General features: G+C 38.4%; 1 protein-coding gene across 3 annotated transcripts in view; it reads left to right on the top strand.

Annotated features, from left to right (window-relative positions):
* FER (fer (fps/fes related) tyrosine kinase) overlaps window positions 1-20021 on the top strand; it is a 179836-nt gene extending 159815 nt beyond the window's left edge. For all 3 annotated transcript variants that reach the window (XM_040656018.2, XM_413981.8, XM_046905745.1), the window contains 3 exons: window positions 4221-4375; window positions 8829-8951; window positions 12268-20021. In XM_040656018.2, the coding sequence (XP_040511952.1) occupies window positions 4221-4375; window positions 8829-8951; window positions 12268-12410 (421 nt within the window). In that variant the 3' untranslated portion in view covers window positions 12411-20021. The remainder of the gene's footprint in view (window positions 1-4220; window positions 4376-8828; window positions 8952-12267) is intronic.
* The last annotated feature ends 2542 nt before the right edge of the window (window positions 20022-22563 follow it).

Here is a 22563-nt window from a genome sequence, read left to right as displayed (position 1 = left end):
TGATATTAAATAGTGATAGTCATAGCTTCTCTTTTAGTAAGGAACTTGTTATGTAGCAGCTCCGTATAATTTGTGCTTAATTTGTACAGCTTTCACAATGTGAAGTAAGGAATATTGGTTGAGTTTCTCTGTTAAAGATGCATGCTGATTTTATGAAATTACTGCAGCAACTAGCAAATGCTGCATGAGAAGAAAAACAATGCCCTGCATGCAGAGAGAGGCAGCTAATTCCATGCAATTATATCTGCACTTTTTCAGGATGTTTGCTTTAGGGACCATTAAGGAGAAGAAAGTGAAAACGAACATTGATTTCTCTTTGTATGTTTTTTACAGGCTGTCTAGAAAGTGTGAAGAGTTACTACAGAAATACTGAAATTATCTGTAATAGTGACTCTTCATAGCTGTTTTTGTCACAGGCATTATGAGTATACATATCTTGTACACTCATGTCACTCATGTCATACACCATATATAATGACTCTTGAGCGAAACCCCATTGTGTGTACTTTGTATATGAGGTTACAGTGTGAAGGGTTTTCTTTAAACTCCATATCAGTGTTATATTGGAGCTTGTTCCTTATATCAATATCGAATTGAATGAATTAGAATCTTGGAATCTGAAAGAAAATTAAAGCTGTAGCTTGTTAATTTCTATTACTTTATTTAACATCCTTTCATTATTTTTTCAGATTCTCACCATAAGTTCTGTAGTAAATCATAGTGGTTATTTGTCTCATATTGGGACAGAAAAGTATGAATATCATCTTAAAGGAGACTGTCAGACATGAGGAGAAGCAGTGCAGAAGCTGCTTGGAATATGTTGAAAAATCACAGCAACCTCTCAGAATAAAAAAGAAAAACATGAAGTAGCTAATGTGATATTTTTAAATATGCTTTTAAGTGTGCAAATACGAAGAAGGAACTCTGGATGATTCAGTAGATGAAGCAGATGTAAAATGAGAACAGAAATGCTAACAAGATACCCTAACTTTCAGGGCAATTATAAGACGTAGGAATGATATAATAAAATAGATAAATAGACATTGTTAAGAAATTACAAGAGAGAAGGGCGAAAAGAACCTGAAAAATACATTTTCAGTGGATGTAATTTCAGAACCTGAGGCTGCTGAAGGCAGACCACTGAGAATTATACTGTACTCATAATGTTTTATCCCACCAAATGGCAAGGTATTAGTGGTGCAAAGGAGTAGAATTTTTGGTGGGATTGTCACATCCCAACAGTGTGGAGGGACAAATGACTGAGATTTGCAAATCCCCATGGTTAGATTAAGGTGAAATAACACTAACGGTGTGTACACGAACATCAGCTTTAGTGGGAGATTTCTATAGAACTCTATATCTATAGAGATTTCTGCAGGCACTGGCCCTCTCACAAGTACATCTAATTAAATGTGTGGATTTATGAAAAATCAAAGGAAGCCTTGCATTACTTAGAAACTTTGAGAGGAAAAACACAAAGAAAGATTGGGGGATAGAGAGAGCACCCATCTTGGATCCAGCATCGGACCTGCCAATGGGGCTGTTCTGTGTAGAGTCCTTCCTAGACTTGTATGTGCACCTGTTTATTGGTCCCAGTTCCTGGACTTCTGGAGCCTTTTCTTGCTCTAGTTCCAGGATTGGTTGAGTGACAGCAGGCCTCTCCTCATGACTTGGCTCTTGCTCAGCATTGTACTGGACCTTTCTTTCAGCTCAGTTCCAGGAGTGGCTGAGATGAAATCAAGGGAAGATCAGGTTCATCCCCATGGCTTAACTGTCTTGTCTAGGGCTCATCCCTTGTAGATAGCAATAAAAACACTTCTCAATGTGATAGATGGCTAACTGACAAAAATAAGGCATCAACAATTTGCCCAGAAAGATTGATGGTGAACTTGACAATTGTGTCCACCCTCACAAGTTGCAGACTATTAGCTAGCCAGTGGCCCGTGATTCCTCTCTTGGTGCTTGTGTACAGGATGTCAACTTGAATGGTGTCATCCTGCAACCCACTCCTAAATAACAGACAGCTTGAAAATCACTTGCATGAAGCCAACGCTTCTATATCTGTGGTCTTTTAGAAGATCTGGTGTTAATTTATGTAAATCTAGAAGATAGTTGCAAACTTCACCCACTTTTTCATGTTCCAGTTCAATTTTCTTGGAAATGTAATAGGAAATTTTTGGTAATGATGACAAACACTTCTTCTAGATTATTCTAAAAGAAAAAGAAAATTGTCACACATGAAACAGACAAAAACTATGTGAACTGAATGTACGCTCTGCATACAGGCATTATACTATTTACTATATATTTCCCCTAATAATCACGAGGAACAAACTTAAGACACCTCAGTGTTTGGCTTTTTCTAAATCTCACTCAGAGCAGGTTTAAATACTGGTCTGAATCAGGTAGGAAGATGTGCATGGTTTTAACTAACTCTGTAAATTTTCTTTCACACATGACCTCTTTGCTTTTTCTACTCCTTATCGGCATCTGTCATAAAATCTAGACTAAATGGAGTAAAATGGTAAAAAAAAAAGCCAACCCTCATGCTGAAATATGACTAGAACCTTAGCCATAAATACTGTGAATTTCATGGTGATGCATTTTATTTGAATATAAGCAATAGCAAATTGATACTGGAACTGAGCAGTATCCCCTGCTAACATTAAACTATGTATGGTGGTACATGTTGAGCTGTTTTGGATATTTGTGCGTATCTTCAGCTGCAAACTATGATTTCAGATGTGTTTGTAAGGAGCACAGTTTCTCTAACTGCAAAAACAACTGAATTTGTATTAATGTAGCATGACGCTCAGGAGGCATAAATGATCTTACTGGCAGCGAAGCTGTGAGTCAGCTGCAGTTTAAATGTTCAGATGAAGTTTAATGGTTACCTACAAACAAAGGCTTTGTATGTAGCAAATGCAGTGCAAGATCAGTATGCATCAAGTGATCAAAGTAGTTGTAGGCATAGGAACTCTTAACACCTGTATACATGGATCAAGACTTTTGCTTAAGATTAAATTTAGTTCAGGCCAATGCCATGAGTGTCACTGCCATGCAGAGAGCTTAGAGCTGTTTGTCATAGGTTCATACTTTTCTTCCTGCTGTTGACATGGACACAAATCTGATGCACACCTTGGGCAGAGTTCCAGGTTTGTTTCCTTCAAAAATAATCTAGTTTCCGTGCTCCAAAATCAGTCTTCAAAACCAATGAATGTTCATTAAGTGCACAGGGGATTCACTTCAAAACTTCGCTACAGCTCCAATCCAAAATGTGAAAGCTAATGTAGTTATTTCCCATGGAATGTTAGCTATCTAGGCTAAAAATATCCACTGTAAATTTAGTTTATGAATACTTTGCCCAGGAATTGTAGCTACTGTTACAGTTCAATCCTATTGTCTAACATGTCTTTCCTCCAAAAAATTCCATATGTATTTTGCTACATTGACTGGAATAATAGTAGGCATTATTCACTATTTTGATATACTGTGAAATAATTCACTGTAATAAACGTATACGGTAATAATAATACATTATTTTCATGCATTTGTACCTCAAACATATACTGCATAGAAGCTACACTCAGTCTTTTATCAGATATTACTGCAGCCTCTCTCCTAATGTAAAAAGGTGTATTTGAGATGAAGGAGAGAAAGGAAGGTCATTGATTTTTTAAGCTTCTCACCTATCACTGAGCCAAAATTCCTTTTCCTGTAATGCTGAGTAGCTTTACTTTTAGTGGGAATTCTAATGATAATATATGTAAGAGGTAGTTCTCTATTTTTTGTTTGTTTGTTTGTTTGTTTCAGTGTCTTTCATAACTATGGGAAGATATTTTAGGCACCAATTTGAATTCTGTTTGATTTCACGCAAAATCTGATCTGCTAACATGCAGATTTGCTTCTCCACTCAGCTGCTCCGTCCTCCTCACTAAAACCCTCCTATGGGCTGCAGTCCTTCAGGATAAACCTGCTCCCATGTGGGCTCCCCCCACGCTGCAGTCCCTTCAGGAAATACCCACCTGCTCTCAGGTGGTCTCCCCACAGGCTTCCAAAGGCTTGATCTGTGTGGTGCCACACTCACTTGCACTGGCACATTGAGCTGTAGTAGGAAAGACTTGGTAAATCGTTTCATGTTTTTCTTCACATTTTCCATGACTCTTAAGCAGTTTTAAGCACATGAAAATGTGGAGTTAATGTTTCTTGTTCTAACCTAGGGACCTGGCTGCAAGGAACTGCTTGGTGGGTGAAAGCAACATATTGAAAATAAGCGATTTTGGAATGTCTCGTCAAGAGGATGATGGAGTATATTCATCGTCAGGCTTAAAGCAGATTCCTATCAAGTGGACTGCCCCAGAAGCCCTCAACTACGGTAAGGATGTATCTGTAACTTCCCCACAGAAAGTACCTGCAGTACAAGAAGCAGGAGAGCTATCCCATCCACAGTATTTAAGTGTATATACTTTTTCCTTGTATTCACTTCAGGTCAGAAAGGTTTAATATATTTTAGTGGTTCATCATAATTAAGTGGTATATAAAATGCTGTTCTACTTTTGAAAGGAATGAGGCAGAAACTTGCTGCCGTTATTATCGAGCACTAAAATAATGCTCTGGCTATGCTGCCAACTGGTTCTAGTGGACTGCTTTGTTCGTCATCTGAATCATTATCAAAATCACTGGCAGGTTCTGCATATTTATGGCAGTGATTGCTCTAGCATTTCTTTGGAAATGGTAGAAAATGTTAATGTTCTGTGTTAGGTAAATCATTGCACTGGAAAAAAATGAAGACTGCTTTGTATGTTTTCATCTGCAGCTTTTTTTTTTTTTTTTTTACCTGATTTTTTATATAATGCTGTGCTGTTCTCACTGTTTTCTGTTTTCTCACTGTTTTCACTGGGGGAAAATCCATTATTTCTGATTAAGGGCAGTGGTCCATACTATGTATTAGATACAAAACAAAAATAGAAACTATAGCATTTAGCTTTTTAACTTGCAAGTGAATCTAGAAAATAGATTTTCTAAGTGAAATGAACTGTGAAGAGTTAGCATATTAAAAGGGTGATGTCATATTTTGTATGCAGATCTCTCAACCAGATCTTTATTTAATTACTTAGAAAAAAATGTTTTAAATACTTGAATTGAAATGTCTATGAATATTTTGGTTATCTACTAAAGCTGGAGTTTAAAATCCTATATTGAAAATGATAACTTTGTGACTTGTCAGGAAAATGCTTCATTTTAATTAGCACCTTTACAGAAGTTAATTCCGTAACACAGTAAAGCAGATCTGTCCTTTATAAGGCTAAAAATAAATGTAGTTACAAAAATTGATCCTATATTACCTGTTATTCTGTGGGGTGCTAGTGTTGCTGGTGGTTGCTGTGGGATACACTTTCTGTTCTGGTGTTTGTTGCACTACAACAGGTGTTTTGAAAGCTTTATTTTTATTGTTTCAGAAGTACATCTGGTTTACTTGATATATAATGGAAACCTGTCGCTCATAGCCTGATGCAGTCCAGTGGACTACATGAAGTAGAAGACAGTCTTATTGGCAATACGTTAATTTTATTCTTTGGGGATATTTTTCTGCAGATTACAGGAGAAGAAAGTGCAGTTGATTAGAATCTACTTCTATGGTGTTTCCTAAAATGCATCTATACCCAACCAGCTTGAAGTAGTTTTCTGTAGTGTTGGGAAAGTCAAAGGTTGTCACCAGCAGCACAAAGTCTAGTTGGAGGTCTGCGACTAGCAGTGTTCCCCAGAGGTCAGTGCTGGGTCTTTTCTTATTCAATTTCCTCATCATTGACCTGGATGAAGTAATAGAGTGCGCCATCAGCAAGTTTGCAGATGATAGAAAGCTGAGAGTAGTGACTGGCACACCAGAAGGATGTGCTGCCATTTAGGGAGACCTTGGCAGGGTAGAAAGTTGGGCAAAGAGGGACCTGACAAGGTTCAACAAGGGCACAAGTAGAGTCTTACACCTGGGGAGGAGTAACCATATGAATTTGTACAGTTTAGGGGCTGACCTGCTGTAGAGGAGCTCTGCAGAGAAGGATCTGCATGCCCTGGTGGGCAGCAGGTTGGCCATGAGCCAGCAGTGTGCCCTTGTGGCCAAGAAGACCAATGGAACATGGCCAGCAGGTCAAGGGAGATGATCTTCCACCTCAGTTCTGCCCTGGGCAGGCCACATCTAGAGTATTGTGTCCAGTTCTGGGATCCCCAGTTCAAAAAAGAACTTCTAGAGAGGGTCCAGCAGAGGGCAACAGAGACAATGAAAGGCCTGGGACATCTTCCATAGAAGAAAAGGCAGAGTGCGCTAAGTCTCTTCAGCCTGGACAAAGGAAGACTGAGAGGGGATATAATAAATGCTTATAAATATCTAAAGTGCAGGGGTCAAGTCAATAGGGATGGACTTTTTTTGGTGATGTGCAAGAGTGGAGCAAGGCAGAAGCTGGAACACAGAAATTCCATATTAACACAAGGAGGGACTTTACTGTGAAAGTGGGAAAACACTAGAACAGGCTGCCCAGAGAGGTTATAAAGTCTCCTTCTCTGGAAATATTCATGGTCTGTCTGGATGCCTACCTGTGCAACCTGCTGTAGAGAACATCCGTTAGCACGGTGGTTGGACTTGATGATCTCTGGAGATCCTTTCCAACCCCTACAGTTTTGTGATTCTGTGAAAATAAGCCATCTTGAATGTTTTTTTATGTTCAGCAGTCTAATATATAAAATTTAAAAATGGTGGTAGGTTTCTGGGTATTTTTGAAGGACTATGTTTTCTACTCCCTTGAAAGGTACAAGTAAAAATAACGGCTTAGTGTTTTACAACCCTAGTAATGTGGTCCTATCTTCTGCATTATTTTGTGTGGATATTGAAGAATACCAGACTGAAACAGAACTAAATCTTCCATGACTCAGAACTAGTTGGAACCACTGTTCATGTTGGTTCTTAGTGGAAAAACTTAAGAGTTGGGAGACAATGAAAGGTAGGGAAATTTGGCCACTACATGAATGATACAGTGCTTTAGAAAATAAGAAAAAGAGTTTTTTATCACTTTTGGATTCACCATGTGTAACAAATGAATAGTAATCACACGCAAAAAAAAAAAAAAACCAACAAAAACAACAGCAACAAAAAAAAACACACACAGAAACTGAAGTTGTGATATTTAAACTGTTAGGACAAATGGAGTGATCAGGGAGCTGTGTCTGAAGTCATAACTGAAATCCTGATGCTACTGGAGCTTGTGGAATATTCAACATTTACTTCAGTGGGCACCATTTAGTGCCATTCCTTACCATTATTCTTATTTGTAGTTATATGACTTCCACCACTTCCAGCAAGTGAAAAAAATGCTTTAACACCTCTTTACAAAGTTACATGCATAGACCAAGTATAGGATATTCTTGCTTTCTGTTCTTTCAAAATTAAGGCATACATTTAATATACACTTATTGCCAATATGACTTTGTGCTGTTTGTCATAACAGACAAACAAATAATTTATTTATTGTCATAAATAAATTACTGCATGGTGTTTTTTTGTGAATGAATGAGCCTTTTTTTTTTTTTTTTTTTTTTTTTCTCCTGGATAATAGCATAGTTGGCAGGCAAATTAACTGTGCAGAATATGTATTTTCTTTTTTTTAAAAAAAAAAAAAAGCTCATCACCTATCTTGCATTTACTGAATGATTTCAATGGAAAGTGTTAAAATTAGTGGATGCCAAACTCTGAAGAGAGTTGATACACAGACAAGAAAACTAATCTTACTACAAAGAACACAGTGAATGTCCATAATTACCATCTACAAGGCACAGTAGCTAATATAGCACAGCTGGAAGTCATACTTCGTTTAACAGTAAACTGAACTTTCTGACGTCAGAGCAGTTGATGTATCACCAACTGTCACTATAATTTACATGTATTTTATTTTCCCTTTTTTTTTTCTAGCAAGATGTGGCTTAGTTTGCTTAATCTAATGGTTGGAGATGAACAAACAATACATTCACATGCATGCATGTATTTTTAAGACCAAAGATATATATACAGTGCAATAATATATTACAGAAATATAAACAGAAAACTGATTAAAGGAGTATGGGAGGTGGATTTTTAAGGTAACATTTTTGTAGATCCTTCTGCAAAGGGCTTGGATCCTTCACTTTCTGATTCAGCACCTCTTTTAATGTGAATACATCAGAGACAATAATAGTATTTTCTCCAAGATCTCTCCTTCCATAAAATCAGGTTTTCATCACACAGAGAGGTTTGGAATTCAGTTATCAAAATTTGCTGTCTCAGAAGGATAGTTGGAGACAATGAAACGAGCCAGCACAGTTTTGTTCTTTCTCTTTGACTGATGGTTGCTTCAGTTCTTCAGGGTCAGATTAAGCAGCAGTTGAAGCTGCTGTACATTAGTTTTCGGGACATTAATTAATATCCTTTTGTATTAAAAGAATATATATACTTATTTTATAGTAAGAGGTAAGTAATTATTAAATTACCAGCAAAATAATTGATACGGTAAGGTTATCTCAACCTTGTGCTTTGTGTAGCAAGTCTATTTGTCAAGCTTCTTAACATTTAAAGTTGGCTTGTATTATTCCTAGTTATCACGCTTAAGATAATGTGTCCTTTCAAATACTGAAGACTATGGTATTTACAGACCATACCTGTAGCTGCAGACCATTATTAGTAGCTACAGCTTTGTTCAGTTTAAAGATTGCCAGTATGATACTTTTTTAAAAAAATAGTGGCTGGAATCATTTGAAGAATGAATTTCTCTGTGGACTAATCTGTGGGTTTCCTCTCCTTTTCTTAGGGAGATACACATCAGAGAGCGATGTATGGAGCTTTGGAATCCTTCTGTGGGAGACATTCAGTTTAGGGGTATGCCCATATCCTGGAATGACCAACCAGCAAGCACGAGAACAAGTTGAGAAAGGTAGGGAGTGAAACAAATGCTGTGTACATCCATGAGGAAGATAGCAAATAAATAATATACTGCTTATCTGGAAATGTTAGAAAAATATTGTGAAATTATTTAATTGATAATTCTGACAAACATAAATATATTAAAAATGAAAAGGAATATATTGACCACTGACTTTAAGGAGGAAAGACTTCTAGCACATTATGTGTACGCATAATATATAAAACAGACATGTATGTTACTAAAAGGTAAGATGAAGAGAGGATGAATTTACTGCTTTGCAAAGCAGAGGCTTGACCAGAATGAATTATTTAAGATTATGCTAATGCACCTATAAATATTCTAAACTGCTAGAAGAAAAATCTGTAGCATTCCATCTTCTCTATTAAAGTATTTCAGACAAAATTTTATCAATTATAGTGGAAAATGGTAAGCTGCCTGAGCCATGAAAGCTGCATTTCTCCCCTACAAAATAATCAAAAGGCTTTTATTAAAGTAGCAAATAACTATGAGCAGGATTTCAGGACTTTGATTTATTTTCATCATATTTAGTGACATTTCAGTACTCTACATAGTAGTACTGTGTAAAACAGGTTCTAAACAAGTAAAACGGCTTATTGATTTTTCAAAAGCCTAGTCTGGGGGGCGGGGGGGAAAAGGAGAGGTTGTTTTTGTGATTATCATCTCTGTAGATGACCACCAAAGCTTATTCTTAAAAGACAAAAGCAAAAATTCAGTCTTGGTCAAAGTAGAGATACAAATGTAAAAATAGGTTTTACTACCTAATTACTGTTTGAATCCACTGCAAAGAAATTGGCTCGGTTCAAAAATTAAGAAGTATTTTTTTGCCTTTCTGTTTTTTTTTGTACTATGTGAAAACAGTCCTGATGGCCCATCAGAAATTCTCTTTCAGTTTTTCTTCTAGAATCATCATTTCTTCTATCATCGTGTTTTTCTGGTTTTCACAAAATTACAGCTTATCTGTTAGGATAGTCAGCTAGGATATTCCAGATCTTCTTCCTGATTTATCTGTCTCAGTTGCTCAATCAGTACGAGTCATCAGTACATTTAGTCACTTGAATGCTTATATTAAACCAGGATAATTTCAATCCCAAATTGAGTATATAGAATCACTTCACTTTAGGGACAAAAAGCAGTTGCTGCCATCACTGTTTTGAAGAATTAGTTTCTAGGGGCAACTTCATGAAGGAAAGGATTTTTAAGTGGCTTCATATTATCTGTGTCCTAGAGCTCATTTGTTCTCCTTTGAAGTTACATATATCAATCATGTATCTAGAGCAGATGCAAGGCAGTATAAAAAAAATCAATATTAGTTTTGTTGTGTGAGTCTAGTGTCATTTATACTCTGATTTAGAAAGAGAGAGAGGTTTCTGCAGTAAGCCTGAAATCACAGAGCTGTGTTAGCTGTAGAACCCTAAGTGCCAGCCCACTGTGCTGTTGTCTGTCTGTAATTAGCCCTGAGAGCTGTACAATTCACAGAATGACAGAACAGCTGAGGTGGACAGGGACCTCTGGGTTCCATCTGGTCTACTGTTCAAGCAGGGACACTCAGAGCAGGGTACGCAGAACCACGTCCAGGCATCTTTAGGAGATCTCCGTTGAGGAGATCAACTGCTTCTCCATTCAGATGTACTGGGATGTATTGTTAAAAGCCTCACTGAATGAGCCAGCAGTGTGCGCTTGCAGCCCAGAAGGTCAACTGTGTTCTGGGCTGCATTAAAAGAGGAGTGGCAAGCAGGGAGAGGGAGGTGATTGTCCCCCTCTACTCAGCTCTTGTGAGGCCCCATCTTGAGTTCTGTGTCCAGGCCTGGGGCCCCCAGCACAAGAAGGACATGGAGCTCTTGGAGCAGATCCAGAGGAGGACCACTAAGATGATCAGAGAGCTGGAGCACCTGTCCTATGGAGAAAGATTGAGGGAACTGGGATTGTTTAGCTTGAAGAAGAGAAGGCTCCGGGGGGACCTCATTGTGGCCTTCCAATACTTGAAGGGGATGTATAAACAGCTTTTCATTTGCTTTCCTCCTTATTCTTGGACATTTTTCCCAGTCCTCTTGATCAATCAAGTATTATCAAGAGTGGCCTCTTACTGACATCTCCATCAGCACTTGCGGTTGCTTCTCGTCAGGTTCCATGAACTTACATCTGTCCAGTGTGCTTAAGTATTCCCTGACCTGGTCTTCTTCCACCAAACATGCGTCTTCCTTGCTCCATACTTTTCCTCTTGTCCTTCAGGCCCGGAATTCCTGAAAGCCAGTCTTGCTAGAGAAGACAGAGGCAAAGAAGGCATTCAATACCTCCGCCTTTTTCTTGTTGTTTCCCAACATCCTATGCCTTCTTTAGCAGTGAGCCTACATTTTCTCTAGCCTTTGTTTTGTCACCTGTGTACATATCAAAGCCCTCCTTGCCTTTGACATCCCTGGCAGGATTCCATTCTTGCTGGGCTTTTGTTTTCCTAACCTCAGCCTAGGATGCTTGGCCATTGTCTTTATATTCCATCCAACATACTTGTTCTCTTCATGCACCCTTTTTTTTGCTTGAGTTTTGCCAGGAGCTCATGCTTTTTGACTGCAGGCATTCTGGGATTTTTGCTTTACTTCCTGCTCGTTAGGAAGTTACCTTTATTGCTGTGGGTATGTCTATGGCTTTTGAATTATCAGCTGCAAATAGGTGATTGTTCATTCTCCTGTTCATCTCTAAGTCATTCACCTTCAGTTTTCACAGCAGACTGCCTACAGGAGCAAGTCAGAAGAATATGAATGGGATGAGGTGGGAAAATACAAAAATAAGTTACGAAAATGAGGGGGAAGAAAAAGACAGATAAACTGTAGGTGGGAAGGGAACTTCTTTAGTATACAAAGAGTGGAAGAGCAACGAACATAAAAGTCTTTACATTTTAAGAGAGTCAAAAAATCTACTCCGGTCTTGGTTATAATTCCTATGGTTATCAATGATTTTCCCAGGTGGCTGAAGGGTGGGGTGGACAGGGTTGACACATTTAAAGCTTAAGAGGGTACCATATTCCTAAGACACTGGAAAAACAATTATGCAGGTTGCTGCCCTCAGAGTTGAGAAGCATATTGACAATTTACCCTACGCAACTTAAATGTTACTGATACCTGAGCTTGGGTTAGTTTAATACCTATCCATCCTGATGGGGTTCTGTATTGAAGAATTTGTTCATATTACAAGTGATGTAAAACTGAACCTCAATTTATTTTTTAATCCTGAGCTTTGCACATTTCTTTTAAATTTGTCAATATATATCAGTTTTCAGTACTAAACCTTTTCCTCTTTTCTTGTGTACCAGGTTACCGAATGTCAGCACCGCAGAAATGCCCGGAAGAAATATATAAAATAATGCAGAGGTGCTGGGACTACCATCCAGAGAACCGACCAAAATTCAGTGAGATTCAGAAAGAGCTATCTTCAATCAAAAAGAAAGTGACATAGTGATATCCTAGTGCCAAACTCAATGTGTGTGGGACTTTATTTTCCATTGAAGTATTTTTTCCCCTCAAACACTATGCGTTTATACAACATTATTTGCAATATTCGTTTAGGATTACTTTGAAATTAACTGGTTTTTATATACATGTGTACCATCTTGAATTATGTCTACACCTGCATTAAAGACATATACTGCCAAATGCTATATATCCAGTCATAGTAATATTGTCATTTAGGTTACATGTAAATAGGAAAGCACATACTGTAGATTTAAGAAACTGTGGCTTTTATGTGTTTTACAGCAAGTAACTGCTAGTGACATTTCTCAGAGTTTTTCTACTTAATGCAGTGTTCTCACTCTGCTGTCCCTGTCTCAATTGTCAACACCAGCAGCTCTCTAACATGGTGACTGTGTCATGCATGTTGGCCTTAAGACTGAAGACAGTTTTGACAAGTATTTCAGCTAGAAACTTTTATATTTTTCAAATTCTTTCTGCAACTTATTTTTTTAATGATAGCTTGTTTCAAGGGGAAAGGTCAGTTAGATTCTGGATGTAAGTCTGCTTACTGAACAGCAAAATCCAGAAGTTTCTTCTGTAGAAAACTGAGCTACATGTCCATTTCTTACCATGCTATAGTAAGTTCTTCTGACTTTTGATGTGATTTACCTATGCCCTTTACCCCTTTTTTTTTCCTATGAAGCCATCAGAATTCAGTAACGTCTCCATTAATTACCTGGGTTTATTTAAGAAACAAACAAGCAGACAAAAAAGCAGTTATTGAGTACATTTATTGTTAAGAAATACTGCAAATCATCTGTCTTCCAAAGAATACGTAAGAACAGTAGGCCAACAGAAAGAGGTTTGCTAATGATAGCAGCAGTGTAATAGGTGACCAATAGCATCGATCTTAGAGAAGTTAAAGAATGTGAATTGCTGGATTTGCTTTTGATCCTGATTTTTTCCCTTAGATTGGTAATAACCCTCAGTGTGCAGTTGGAGCTTTTAAAAGGTTATACTAAGAAAAAGCACATTCCATGCATAGCGTCGAAGGGAAAACACTCTGTCTATATGGCATGAGGAATTGTCCAAGAAACCCAAATAAGAACATATATTTGAAGTCTGTGACAGGTGGAACAAGGCTGAGTAGAAATACTAACCTTCTAACTTTTTAAAATCATCACAATCAGGTTTCAAAGGACGGGGGATAGACAAATTGTAAATGTCACCAAAAATAAAGGAAACTTGTTAAAAAAAAAGTAACATTCCGTAGTAAAAGATGCAGTAGATGGGGAATAGAGGAAAGGTACAGTGTGTTGCTCTGACTTTGTGTTCTTTTTATAGTGGGGATTATTTTCTATGGCATTACATAGAAACAAAAACAAGTTGCAGTGCCCTGGTCTGAGCTCCAGAGTTAAGGTGCTTAAAATTTCTTTACAAATTAAATAAAATTTTTCAGATCAAGGAATGTCTGTTACTGTTAATACAAGTAAACAGAGACTGAAAGTAACACAGCATCTGGAATGTTTATTAGCCCTATGTAGTGAAGTCTGTGGCTGCATTGCGTTTTTATTTCTCTTAAGGCGGCTTTTCTATGGTCCACAGAATTTATGCTCTTTAAAGCGTAGTTGTGGTAGTGCAGGGTGATAATGATCAAGGGCTATGTGTGACAAAAATACGTGTAATCTAAAAGAATTTGTCTGTCATGAGGGCTGCTCCGAAAGTAATGCCTCCTGTTTTACTATGTTGGCCCACGACATCAGAGGCAGTTGATGGTGGTCTGGCAGCAGAGGGGCAGCCTGACAAAATGACATCTGACCTGGAAGCGCGTGTGAAGCAAAGGTGTGTCACTGAATTCCTCCATGTAGAAAAAAATGGCACCCACTGACATTCATCCATGCTTACTGAGTGTTTATAGAGCCCAAACAGTGAGGTTGTGGGCAGCGGTGCCAGCAGTTCACATCCTCTGGTGCAGGTTTTTACAAGTGCAGCATGCAGGCTCTTGTTCTTTGCTGGCGAAGATGTATAGCTCATGGTGGTGCCTGTGTTCAGAATTAATGTTTTGTAGTTGAGAATTTGCTCTATCAAATAGTGTTATTGTGCTCTTTGTATCTGTTGTACTTTCCATGGAAGTCGGTAGGAGGCATTACTTTTGGAGCATCCTACATGCATACCCATTAAGGTGCAGTACTTGGCAAACTTGATGGCCTGAACTGAAACTTCCTTATCAGGATACTGGACATATTTTCTTAGTACTGTATTTCCAAGTAGCCCAAAGATATTTTTCAAGAGCAGTGGAAAGCATTCTTGTTCATTTGAGTGCTTTTAAGTATTACACACAGTTTGTGCCTTAATTTGCTTGTATGTTAATGCAAATGCAAGTGCACTAAGATTAAGAAATGCACCACAACAAAATGGAAAAATCCCTGTCTCAAATCCATTATTAATTCAACTGCTGGTCCTTAGGTATGCACCAAGAAAGTCTGCAAGTAAGGGTAATGGTGTCTTCTCTATCAGCATTCACTGCTTCTCTGGAGAGTTGATATTCTTCTTCTGTGAAAGAGATGAATTATATATCTTTGCTATATGCCCTTGACAGCAAAAAAAAATCCTTTTTTTTTTCTTTTTAACAAAATACTATTTTATTTGTCCATCTTGATTCTCATATATAGATAAGAAATGCATTCTTATTTATTCTGAAATGGTTAACATTTGTAATTCATATCACAGTTCTGTTTAAATGTAATGTACTTCTTAAAACATGGGGATAATTCAGCAGCAAGAAGATATATTGTTGCTGCTGAAGTAAGCATAAGTTCAGCTAAAAAATAATCATTCTTCGGGAGAGTACCAGCTTGAGTTTAAAATAAAATAAATTATAACACATATAAAAGGTATAAAATAAATTTAAACACATAGTCTCTTCAATTATTTAATGCTTTTTTGTACAATTAATTTTTCAGTGTTTGTGGCAGAATTTGCTCATCTTTTCTCATTTGTAGTTAGTGCCATCATACTCTAGGAAGTGCAATCCATACCTATGAATACTTTGCTTCTAAGTTTCTATGAATTTCTTGCTGGAGAGTTTATAAACAAAACTGCCCTATGGTGAAATATAAAAGACAGACATAGTGGTCAGGAGCCAAAGTCTCCATATCTGCTTTCTGTGAACTTTTGATGGCTGAAGTCTTGCATTACACATAGGGTGTGCAGGTACTGGTCATGTAGCTCGTAGACTTGGTTTGCTCTGGAGAGTTCACAGAAAATGTCAGTCCCTCTTAGACAGGCAGTATTTCAAGTAGGTTCTTACACCTGCACTCAGTTTCAGCCAGATGGAGTCCAAAGGAGTTCTGAACTGTGAGCACTGCTGAATGGGAGGGACTCAAAATACTCTTAAGGGCTGAGCCCAGATGTTAGCTTCAGAATTCAGCTGTTGGTGAAATCACGAGGATTCCTTAGCATTTCAGTTTTATTGGAAAGAAATTACTGAAAAGCTTCATGTCTGTAAACAACCTCACTTCAGCAGAGGTGTAATCTTTCAGAAATAGCACTCCACCAAGACCTTATCCTTGAAATGTGCGTTTTCATCAGTTTCTAATAGAACCAATGAGGCAGCTTTTCATGTAGCGACTAAAGTTATTTTGCATTTCTTCTTCAGTTTGTAAGGTCTCATCCTGTTTATGTGAAACAGAGATCTAGGTAAGGAAATAGTAGCTTACTGTTTAATCTGTGTCTTTAACCACCTGTTATAATTACCCACACCTGAAGCTTACTATGATATTATCCATTCATTATCTATTATGACTATTTTAACTACTTTGTTAAGCCTTTTGCACCCATTGTAAAGATACTGTTGATAAAAAGCACATGCAATAAATAAGTAAATAAATAAATAAATACATAAGTACTTCTCCTGAGGTTACATAGAATAACCAGAACCCAGAAGCATTTAAAAATGCTTTGCATCTCTTCCCAGACGTCCTGCTGCATGGATAGTACCAATTGTCATTAACTGCAAAGCCTGTGTCCTTAGTCTTACTGTCACGTCCTCTAAATGGCAGTGCCACTGATGCATTTTCAACTGTGAATTATTGGAAGAGATGAGTTAGTGTGTGAGTAGTGTCATCGCAGATGATATTCGAGAGCATTAGTTCTGGAGATGGCTGGTTGTAACAAGGAGTGATAAATCATTATAAGGATGGAATAAAAAGAAAGAGGCAAATTGGGAAAATCCACTTCTTATAACAGCTGTCTCATTCGTAGGCAGTACTAATGTTGTTACGCCAGTGCACTTGTATTTGTAACATTTTTATGACTAAGCATAAAATAGTTTGCTATTAAAATAAGAGTTCATCAATTACTATTTTTTTCTTAAAGCATAAAAGAACTTGTGATATTCTTGCAAGGCTATTTCTTGGATATTGTGGAGGGAAGAATACGGAGAGGAGGGAGAGATGCCCCATCTGCCAAACAAGGTATTTTCTTCTCGTTCTGTCAGGAATAAAGAGCTTCAATTAGTTACAAGAAAGCACAGAGGAAGTCCTGTATTCCTGAAGTTCTAAGCAACCATGGCTTAAGAATGGTCTGGTAAATCAGCTCTATTAAACAGATTTTCTTCTGATTACCACCTGCAGAAATGACTATAAGAATGGAGTCCTTAAACACTCACAAGTAATAGCTTATAAGAGAAAAATGCATTAACGGCAACACCTATCAACTTTCTACAGGAATAACATCGGTAAGGAGTATTATCTGTAGTCTTATACTAGAATTCCCCCAGCACAGCATTCGTTCCTAAAATGCTAAAAGAAAAAAAAAGAAAAAAAAGACATCAGAAAACAACAGGAAAATAAACCACATAAAAGTCTCAAGTTGAAAACACAAAAATTTGTTGTCAAATTCCGAATGCTCTTTCCAGTAGTGTCACTGATCTTTCACTGAAGCAGATAATGCAGCTGTGATTTCAGCTCTGTCCATTTCTCAGCATTGCATATTTGTGCATTATTAACACTCAGCTTCACTTGCAGACTTGGCTTGGTGAGAATGTTCCTAAATTGCCACTATTTGGAACTGCCATCTAGTTTTAGGACTACAAAACCTTATAGACCAAGCACATAGCTGACATTTATGAGTTGTGAGAGAGGCACATCTTCCTGCATTTAAACCCTTCAGAAAGCTAAGGCATTTCTGCTTTTTAAAAGAAGAAGTCAGAGATTCCTTCTGGATTACACGTGTTGAAAGCATGTGCAAGAACCCTCCACCACTAAAAAAGCACAGACCCACATTATCATCTCTATATATAGTCAGCTCAGTCTTCCCCAACATATGAAGAAATCCCTAATTATCAAATGCAGTAGTAATATGAAACACTTATTTTGTTATGTAAACTGGTTCACTCAGATCCTGTGCTTAAATTACGCAAGATCCTTCCACTGCTCACAGAGAGGTGCGTTGGGGTAATTCCAGCTGAGCTGTGCTGTAGTGCTCTGTGCCTGCATCTCTGAACTGTTCCTTAGTTCTGACACTGCCACGTACCACACTTAATTCAAGGAAGTTACTCTTGTGAGAGAAAAACTTCAAATACATCTCTGGCTTAGTTTGACTCAAAAATATTATAGTGTCATTATACCCTCCTGTGGCAACATGTTTGTATGAAGACTGAGCTAACTCAATTAAGGTGAAGCGCACTGTCCAAACTGTGTTTCCAATCAGGCTACAAACCCTGGGTGTATCACGGATTGTACATACCATAAAAGACACTGAAAAACAGCATTCCTGACTGCCTGCTTTGTGACACAGAGCATCCTGCTCACACTGGAAAAATTATGAAGCTAATTGCACTGCTGGAAAAAGGGATGAGTTGCTGTCAGACCGGATTCAAAATGCTATCTTTGAAATTAGCAGCAATGACTTAATTCTGACTAAGCCTCCTTGTAAATATGCCTTCTAATTGCCAGAAATTTCCTATGAGTGTTGATTTGCATTATTGTTATCCACTTTGCCTTTAGAAATTTGACTTCCATATGTGATGCAGCATTTACTTACGCTGGTAGTTATACTCACTACCTCCAAATGCTGAGACATGCAGCTTCAGGAGCTGAGCATTGCTCGGTCTGCAAATTCTGCAGGGAATCAGTCTTCCAGGAGGTGTCCAAGTTGATACATCTTAAGGCATTTCAAATATCGGCAAAAGTAATTTTTTCAGTTCAAACCTGTTACAGTTTTAACAGCAATCTTCCTTATGGGAAATACCACTTTAATAGTAGCATTTGTGTTTTATTTGAATTCGGTAGGAGGGTAGAACTATACCTTTGCACCTCTCTAGCTCACCATGAAAGGGAACTGCTAAGTTACATTGGCCAATTACAATGGCTAGGTGCTCTCGGCCATTCCAGTATATGGTGTGGATGCAGCCTGGTTGCTGTAGGAAAGGTCTTGCAGTCTGCGTGGAACACTTTTGTAGAACACTTAACGCTCACTGCAATCTACTAAGAAACCTGCTGGTGAGGGGAAGCTTGCTGCATAGCAAGTTGTGTCTGATTGCTGGCGTTGCCTGAGGTTGTACTTAAGGAGAGAGAGCAGCAGCATTATTTCATTGTCGCTGTCCAGGCAAACAGAAGAGGAAATATGCAACAGGGAGCTGGTATTATTCTCTTTCCTTCCATCTTCTGTTTGGTCATGTTACAGATCCAAACCTACAGTAGAACAACACACGAGACAAAATGTTCATGTTTCTGCTGTTGTTGTGTAACCTGTAACTGTCAGGTTAACCTGTTGGTTTTTTTTGCTAAATAGCATATAATAGGAAGAAACAGGCTCATTGCACAGGACACAAAAGTCAGGCAGACTCCTAAAAGGAAATGCTGAGGACTGAAACCCCAAACACCTATCCCTTCTGTAGAAGGACTGTATAGTTACATGCATATTCAAAGGACTCACAAAGGGTAGTCTGGAGCTAACCATTGTAGGATGGCTGCTTTTCAGTTGCATGTGTTTCTTTTCCTCTGTGCCACTGCAGCAGCCGGGGATGGCAGAGGGGCTCTGAGGGAGGGCCGGGTCATGGAACTACATACAAAGGACTCCCGACACCACTGATCCTGAGTGGGGTACAGCTTGCAAACAAACTTGATTTCTTTTCAAGTTTGTGCCTGACTTATGCACCAGCAAGTTCAGTATCAGGTAAAGCACTTTTTGTGCCCCTTGTTTAAAAATAATACATTTGTGAAACGTTGGTTATACGTAACACTGGAAATGAGTGCATGGATAGTAACACGTGTAAAAAAAAAAAAATCAATATCACAAGTTCATCTGACTTCTAAGCAGGACTGAAAATGATGACTAAGTAATGCAGTTGCCAGTTGTCTGTCCTTTATAATTTTAAATAGATACCTAACTCCGTTTACTTGCCATTTTTTTAATATACTTTAAGGTTACACTTTTGAACTTCAGCTAATTTTTTATTTTCCTAGGCTGATGCAAAACAGAATTTCAATATTCTTGTAAACTGCGGGCCATTTTTGAATAATGCTCTGTCTTTTCTCACGGACCAGTTACCACTAATGAGTCCGCTGTCCCCTTTTTACTGTACTCTTCCAATAAATGTAAAATATCTGTATCAAGCTGTCTCATTTTACTTGATATTGAAAGGATGTAGTTATTCACTTGCTCTGTAGCCAAGGGAAGACCTAACAGTGCCCAGGAGAACACTACAATTCAAAGTTGTCTGTAGTTCTCTTAGGAAAGAAAATCAACTGTTCAGGTTTGTTTTTTGGGTAGTTGTTTTCTTTGGCAACTTCTGGAGTTACCCATTTGATCCTCATGCCTAGTTTGCCTGTCACTTGTCTCCTCTTGTAATTGGGAAGAGAGGAGACAAGAAAGAGTAGTCAAATGGGCACAAGTGGAAGAAAATGTTCGAAGAGGTTTGAAACCTGGGGCTTTAGCTCTGCAGTGCTGATGATGTAACACCACACTGGTTTTAATTCAAGCTAGAATTACACTAAGAAGCAATGCACTGAAAAGCAAACATGCATATTCTGCAAAATCCTTCCTCTTTCTACACACATTTCCAATTAAGAGCAATGCAGCGGTGTAAATGCATATCTGAGTTCAATACTGTTCACTTTGCATGGTTTAGTGCTCTTAAAATGTTGTTCACATTACTCACAATTTAAATATTTTGTTTGATTGTTCAGAGCTATTTTATATTTTACTTTGAATGAAACCAACCTCTGTAATAATTTCCATTTTCACCATGCTTTGATGTAGTTTCTTTTATTTCCATAATCACTTTTTAGTCTTAATATTAAGTCTGCAATACAGAAATTATGGCTGAGGTAAAAAAAAAACAGAACTATTATGCCATAAAAAAAAAATTAAAATTAAACATCTTTTCAGATCTTGTGGTTATAAATAAGTCACTGAAAGAAATTTTCCCGCTGCCTTCTGCTCCCTGCAGCTGCACCTTGCTCAGACACCCAGCACCAGCGGACTGACAGGCTTTGTGTACCCACGCCCTCGTGTGCGCGGTGCTATTAGCGCTGAGCTGGCACAGCACTGGGACTCGCTGGAGTTTTTGCCTGCCTGAGTAAGGAGTTAGCAAAGAACCATATTTCTGAACTGGGGATTAGTATTTTTATAATACTTATTTATTTCTTTACGGAATTAAATATTACCGTTCCCTCTTACAAACTCTTTGAGGTACTTCTGTGCACCATCTCCCAGTAACCATTCCTGAGAGAGATGTAAATTCAAGGCTCGTCCCTTGAATGTGCCGATGGGTATTGAAACAGAAGACAACACAGCATGGGATTGTACGTAGCTACGGTACCTTTCTGCTGGGTCATTCATTTGCAAGATAATTTTAGTAAAATTTACTGCAGTTAAGCCTGTTCTGCCCAGCAATGCCCCACCTCTCAGTTACAAAGACGTTGTTTGGAAACCTGCTACTGCCAAACACCGGACAGCACTGGTCATCAAATTTCCTCCTTTGAAGTGTCACAGCAATTCACTGGGAGGTCAGCCTTCAAGGTGATCGGAGTCTTTGTGTAGTCCTACATTTTTTACTGTCCAGAAGTAAATTTAAAGGAGCTGGACTATAAAGGATTACACTCATGAGACTTCTCAGAAGATCCCAAAGGACACTGCACATCTAAGTACCACTTTAAATAGCAGGTCACAGCATTTCCATATTCCTAAGATGCCTGACTTAACCATTCAGACACATCTTTCCTCAGCCTTCTTTTCTCCAGACTAAACAACCCCAGTTCACTCACCTGCTCCTCCTAAGCCTGGTTCTCTGGTTTCTGCACCATCTTTGTTGCTCTTCTCTAGGTGCACTTAAAGTGAATATCCTTCTTATAGCGAGGAACCCAAAACTGAGCACAAGATTCATGATGTGGTCTCACCAAAGCCACACACAAGGAGAAAATCCCTTGGTCCTTCTTGCCACACTATTTCTGACATAGGACAGTACACCATCAGCCTTTTTGGTCACCTGGGTACACTGCTGACTCATGTTAGGATGACTTGCCCAAGGAGGTTGTGGAAGCCCTATCCCTGGAGGCATTCAAGGCCAGTCTGGATGTGGCTCTGGGCAGCCTGGTCTGGTGGTTGGCGACCCTGCACATAGCAGGGGGGTTGAAACTTGATGATCATTGTAGTCCTTTTCAACCCAGGCCATTCTATGATTCTATGAATGTCAGTCAACACCTCCAGGTCCTTTTCTGTTGGACAGTTTCCATCTGCCCTTCCCCAAGCCTGTGGAGTTCCATGGGGTTGTTCAGACCCATGTGCAGCATGCAACCCAGATCTCTGCTCTCAAGAGTAAGTAATCATCAATCTGTTTTCCTGTTTTCCTGTGACTCTTGTGATGAGGGGAATACCCTCCAACTCTCATGAATGTGAGGCCCTCAACTGACACTGGCAGTAAGTGAGGAGGACAGTGACAACTACATCAGCCTAACTACATCAGCCCTAACTTAGAAGACATTTACAGTGCTTTATTTCAAACATAAAATACACACTTCATGTGTATTTAATCAGCAGCAACAGGCCTGACCCAAAATCTCTATTTTTAAAAATAGAAGTAAATATCTTCTCAGCTGCTCATCAATAACATGGTTTTCTTATTGGGATATCTTACAACATGGTAGTGGCAT

This window comes from Gallus gallus, chromosome Z, assembly GCF_016699485.2.
Source record: "Gallus gallus isolate bGalGal1 chromosome Z, bGalGal1.mat.broiler.GRCg7b, whole genome shotgun sequence".
In the NCBI taxonomy this organism is placed as follows: domain Eukaryota; kingdom Metazoa; phylum Chordata; class Aves; order Galliformes; family Phasianidae; genus Gallus; species Gallus gallus.
Note: the sequence above shows the minus strand (reverse complement) of the source record. Positions and strands in the feature narration are given on the sequence as shown.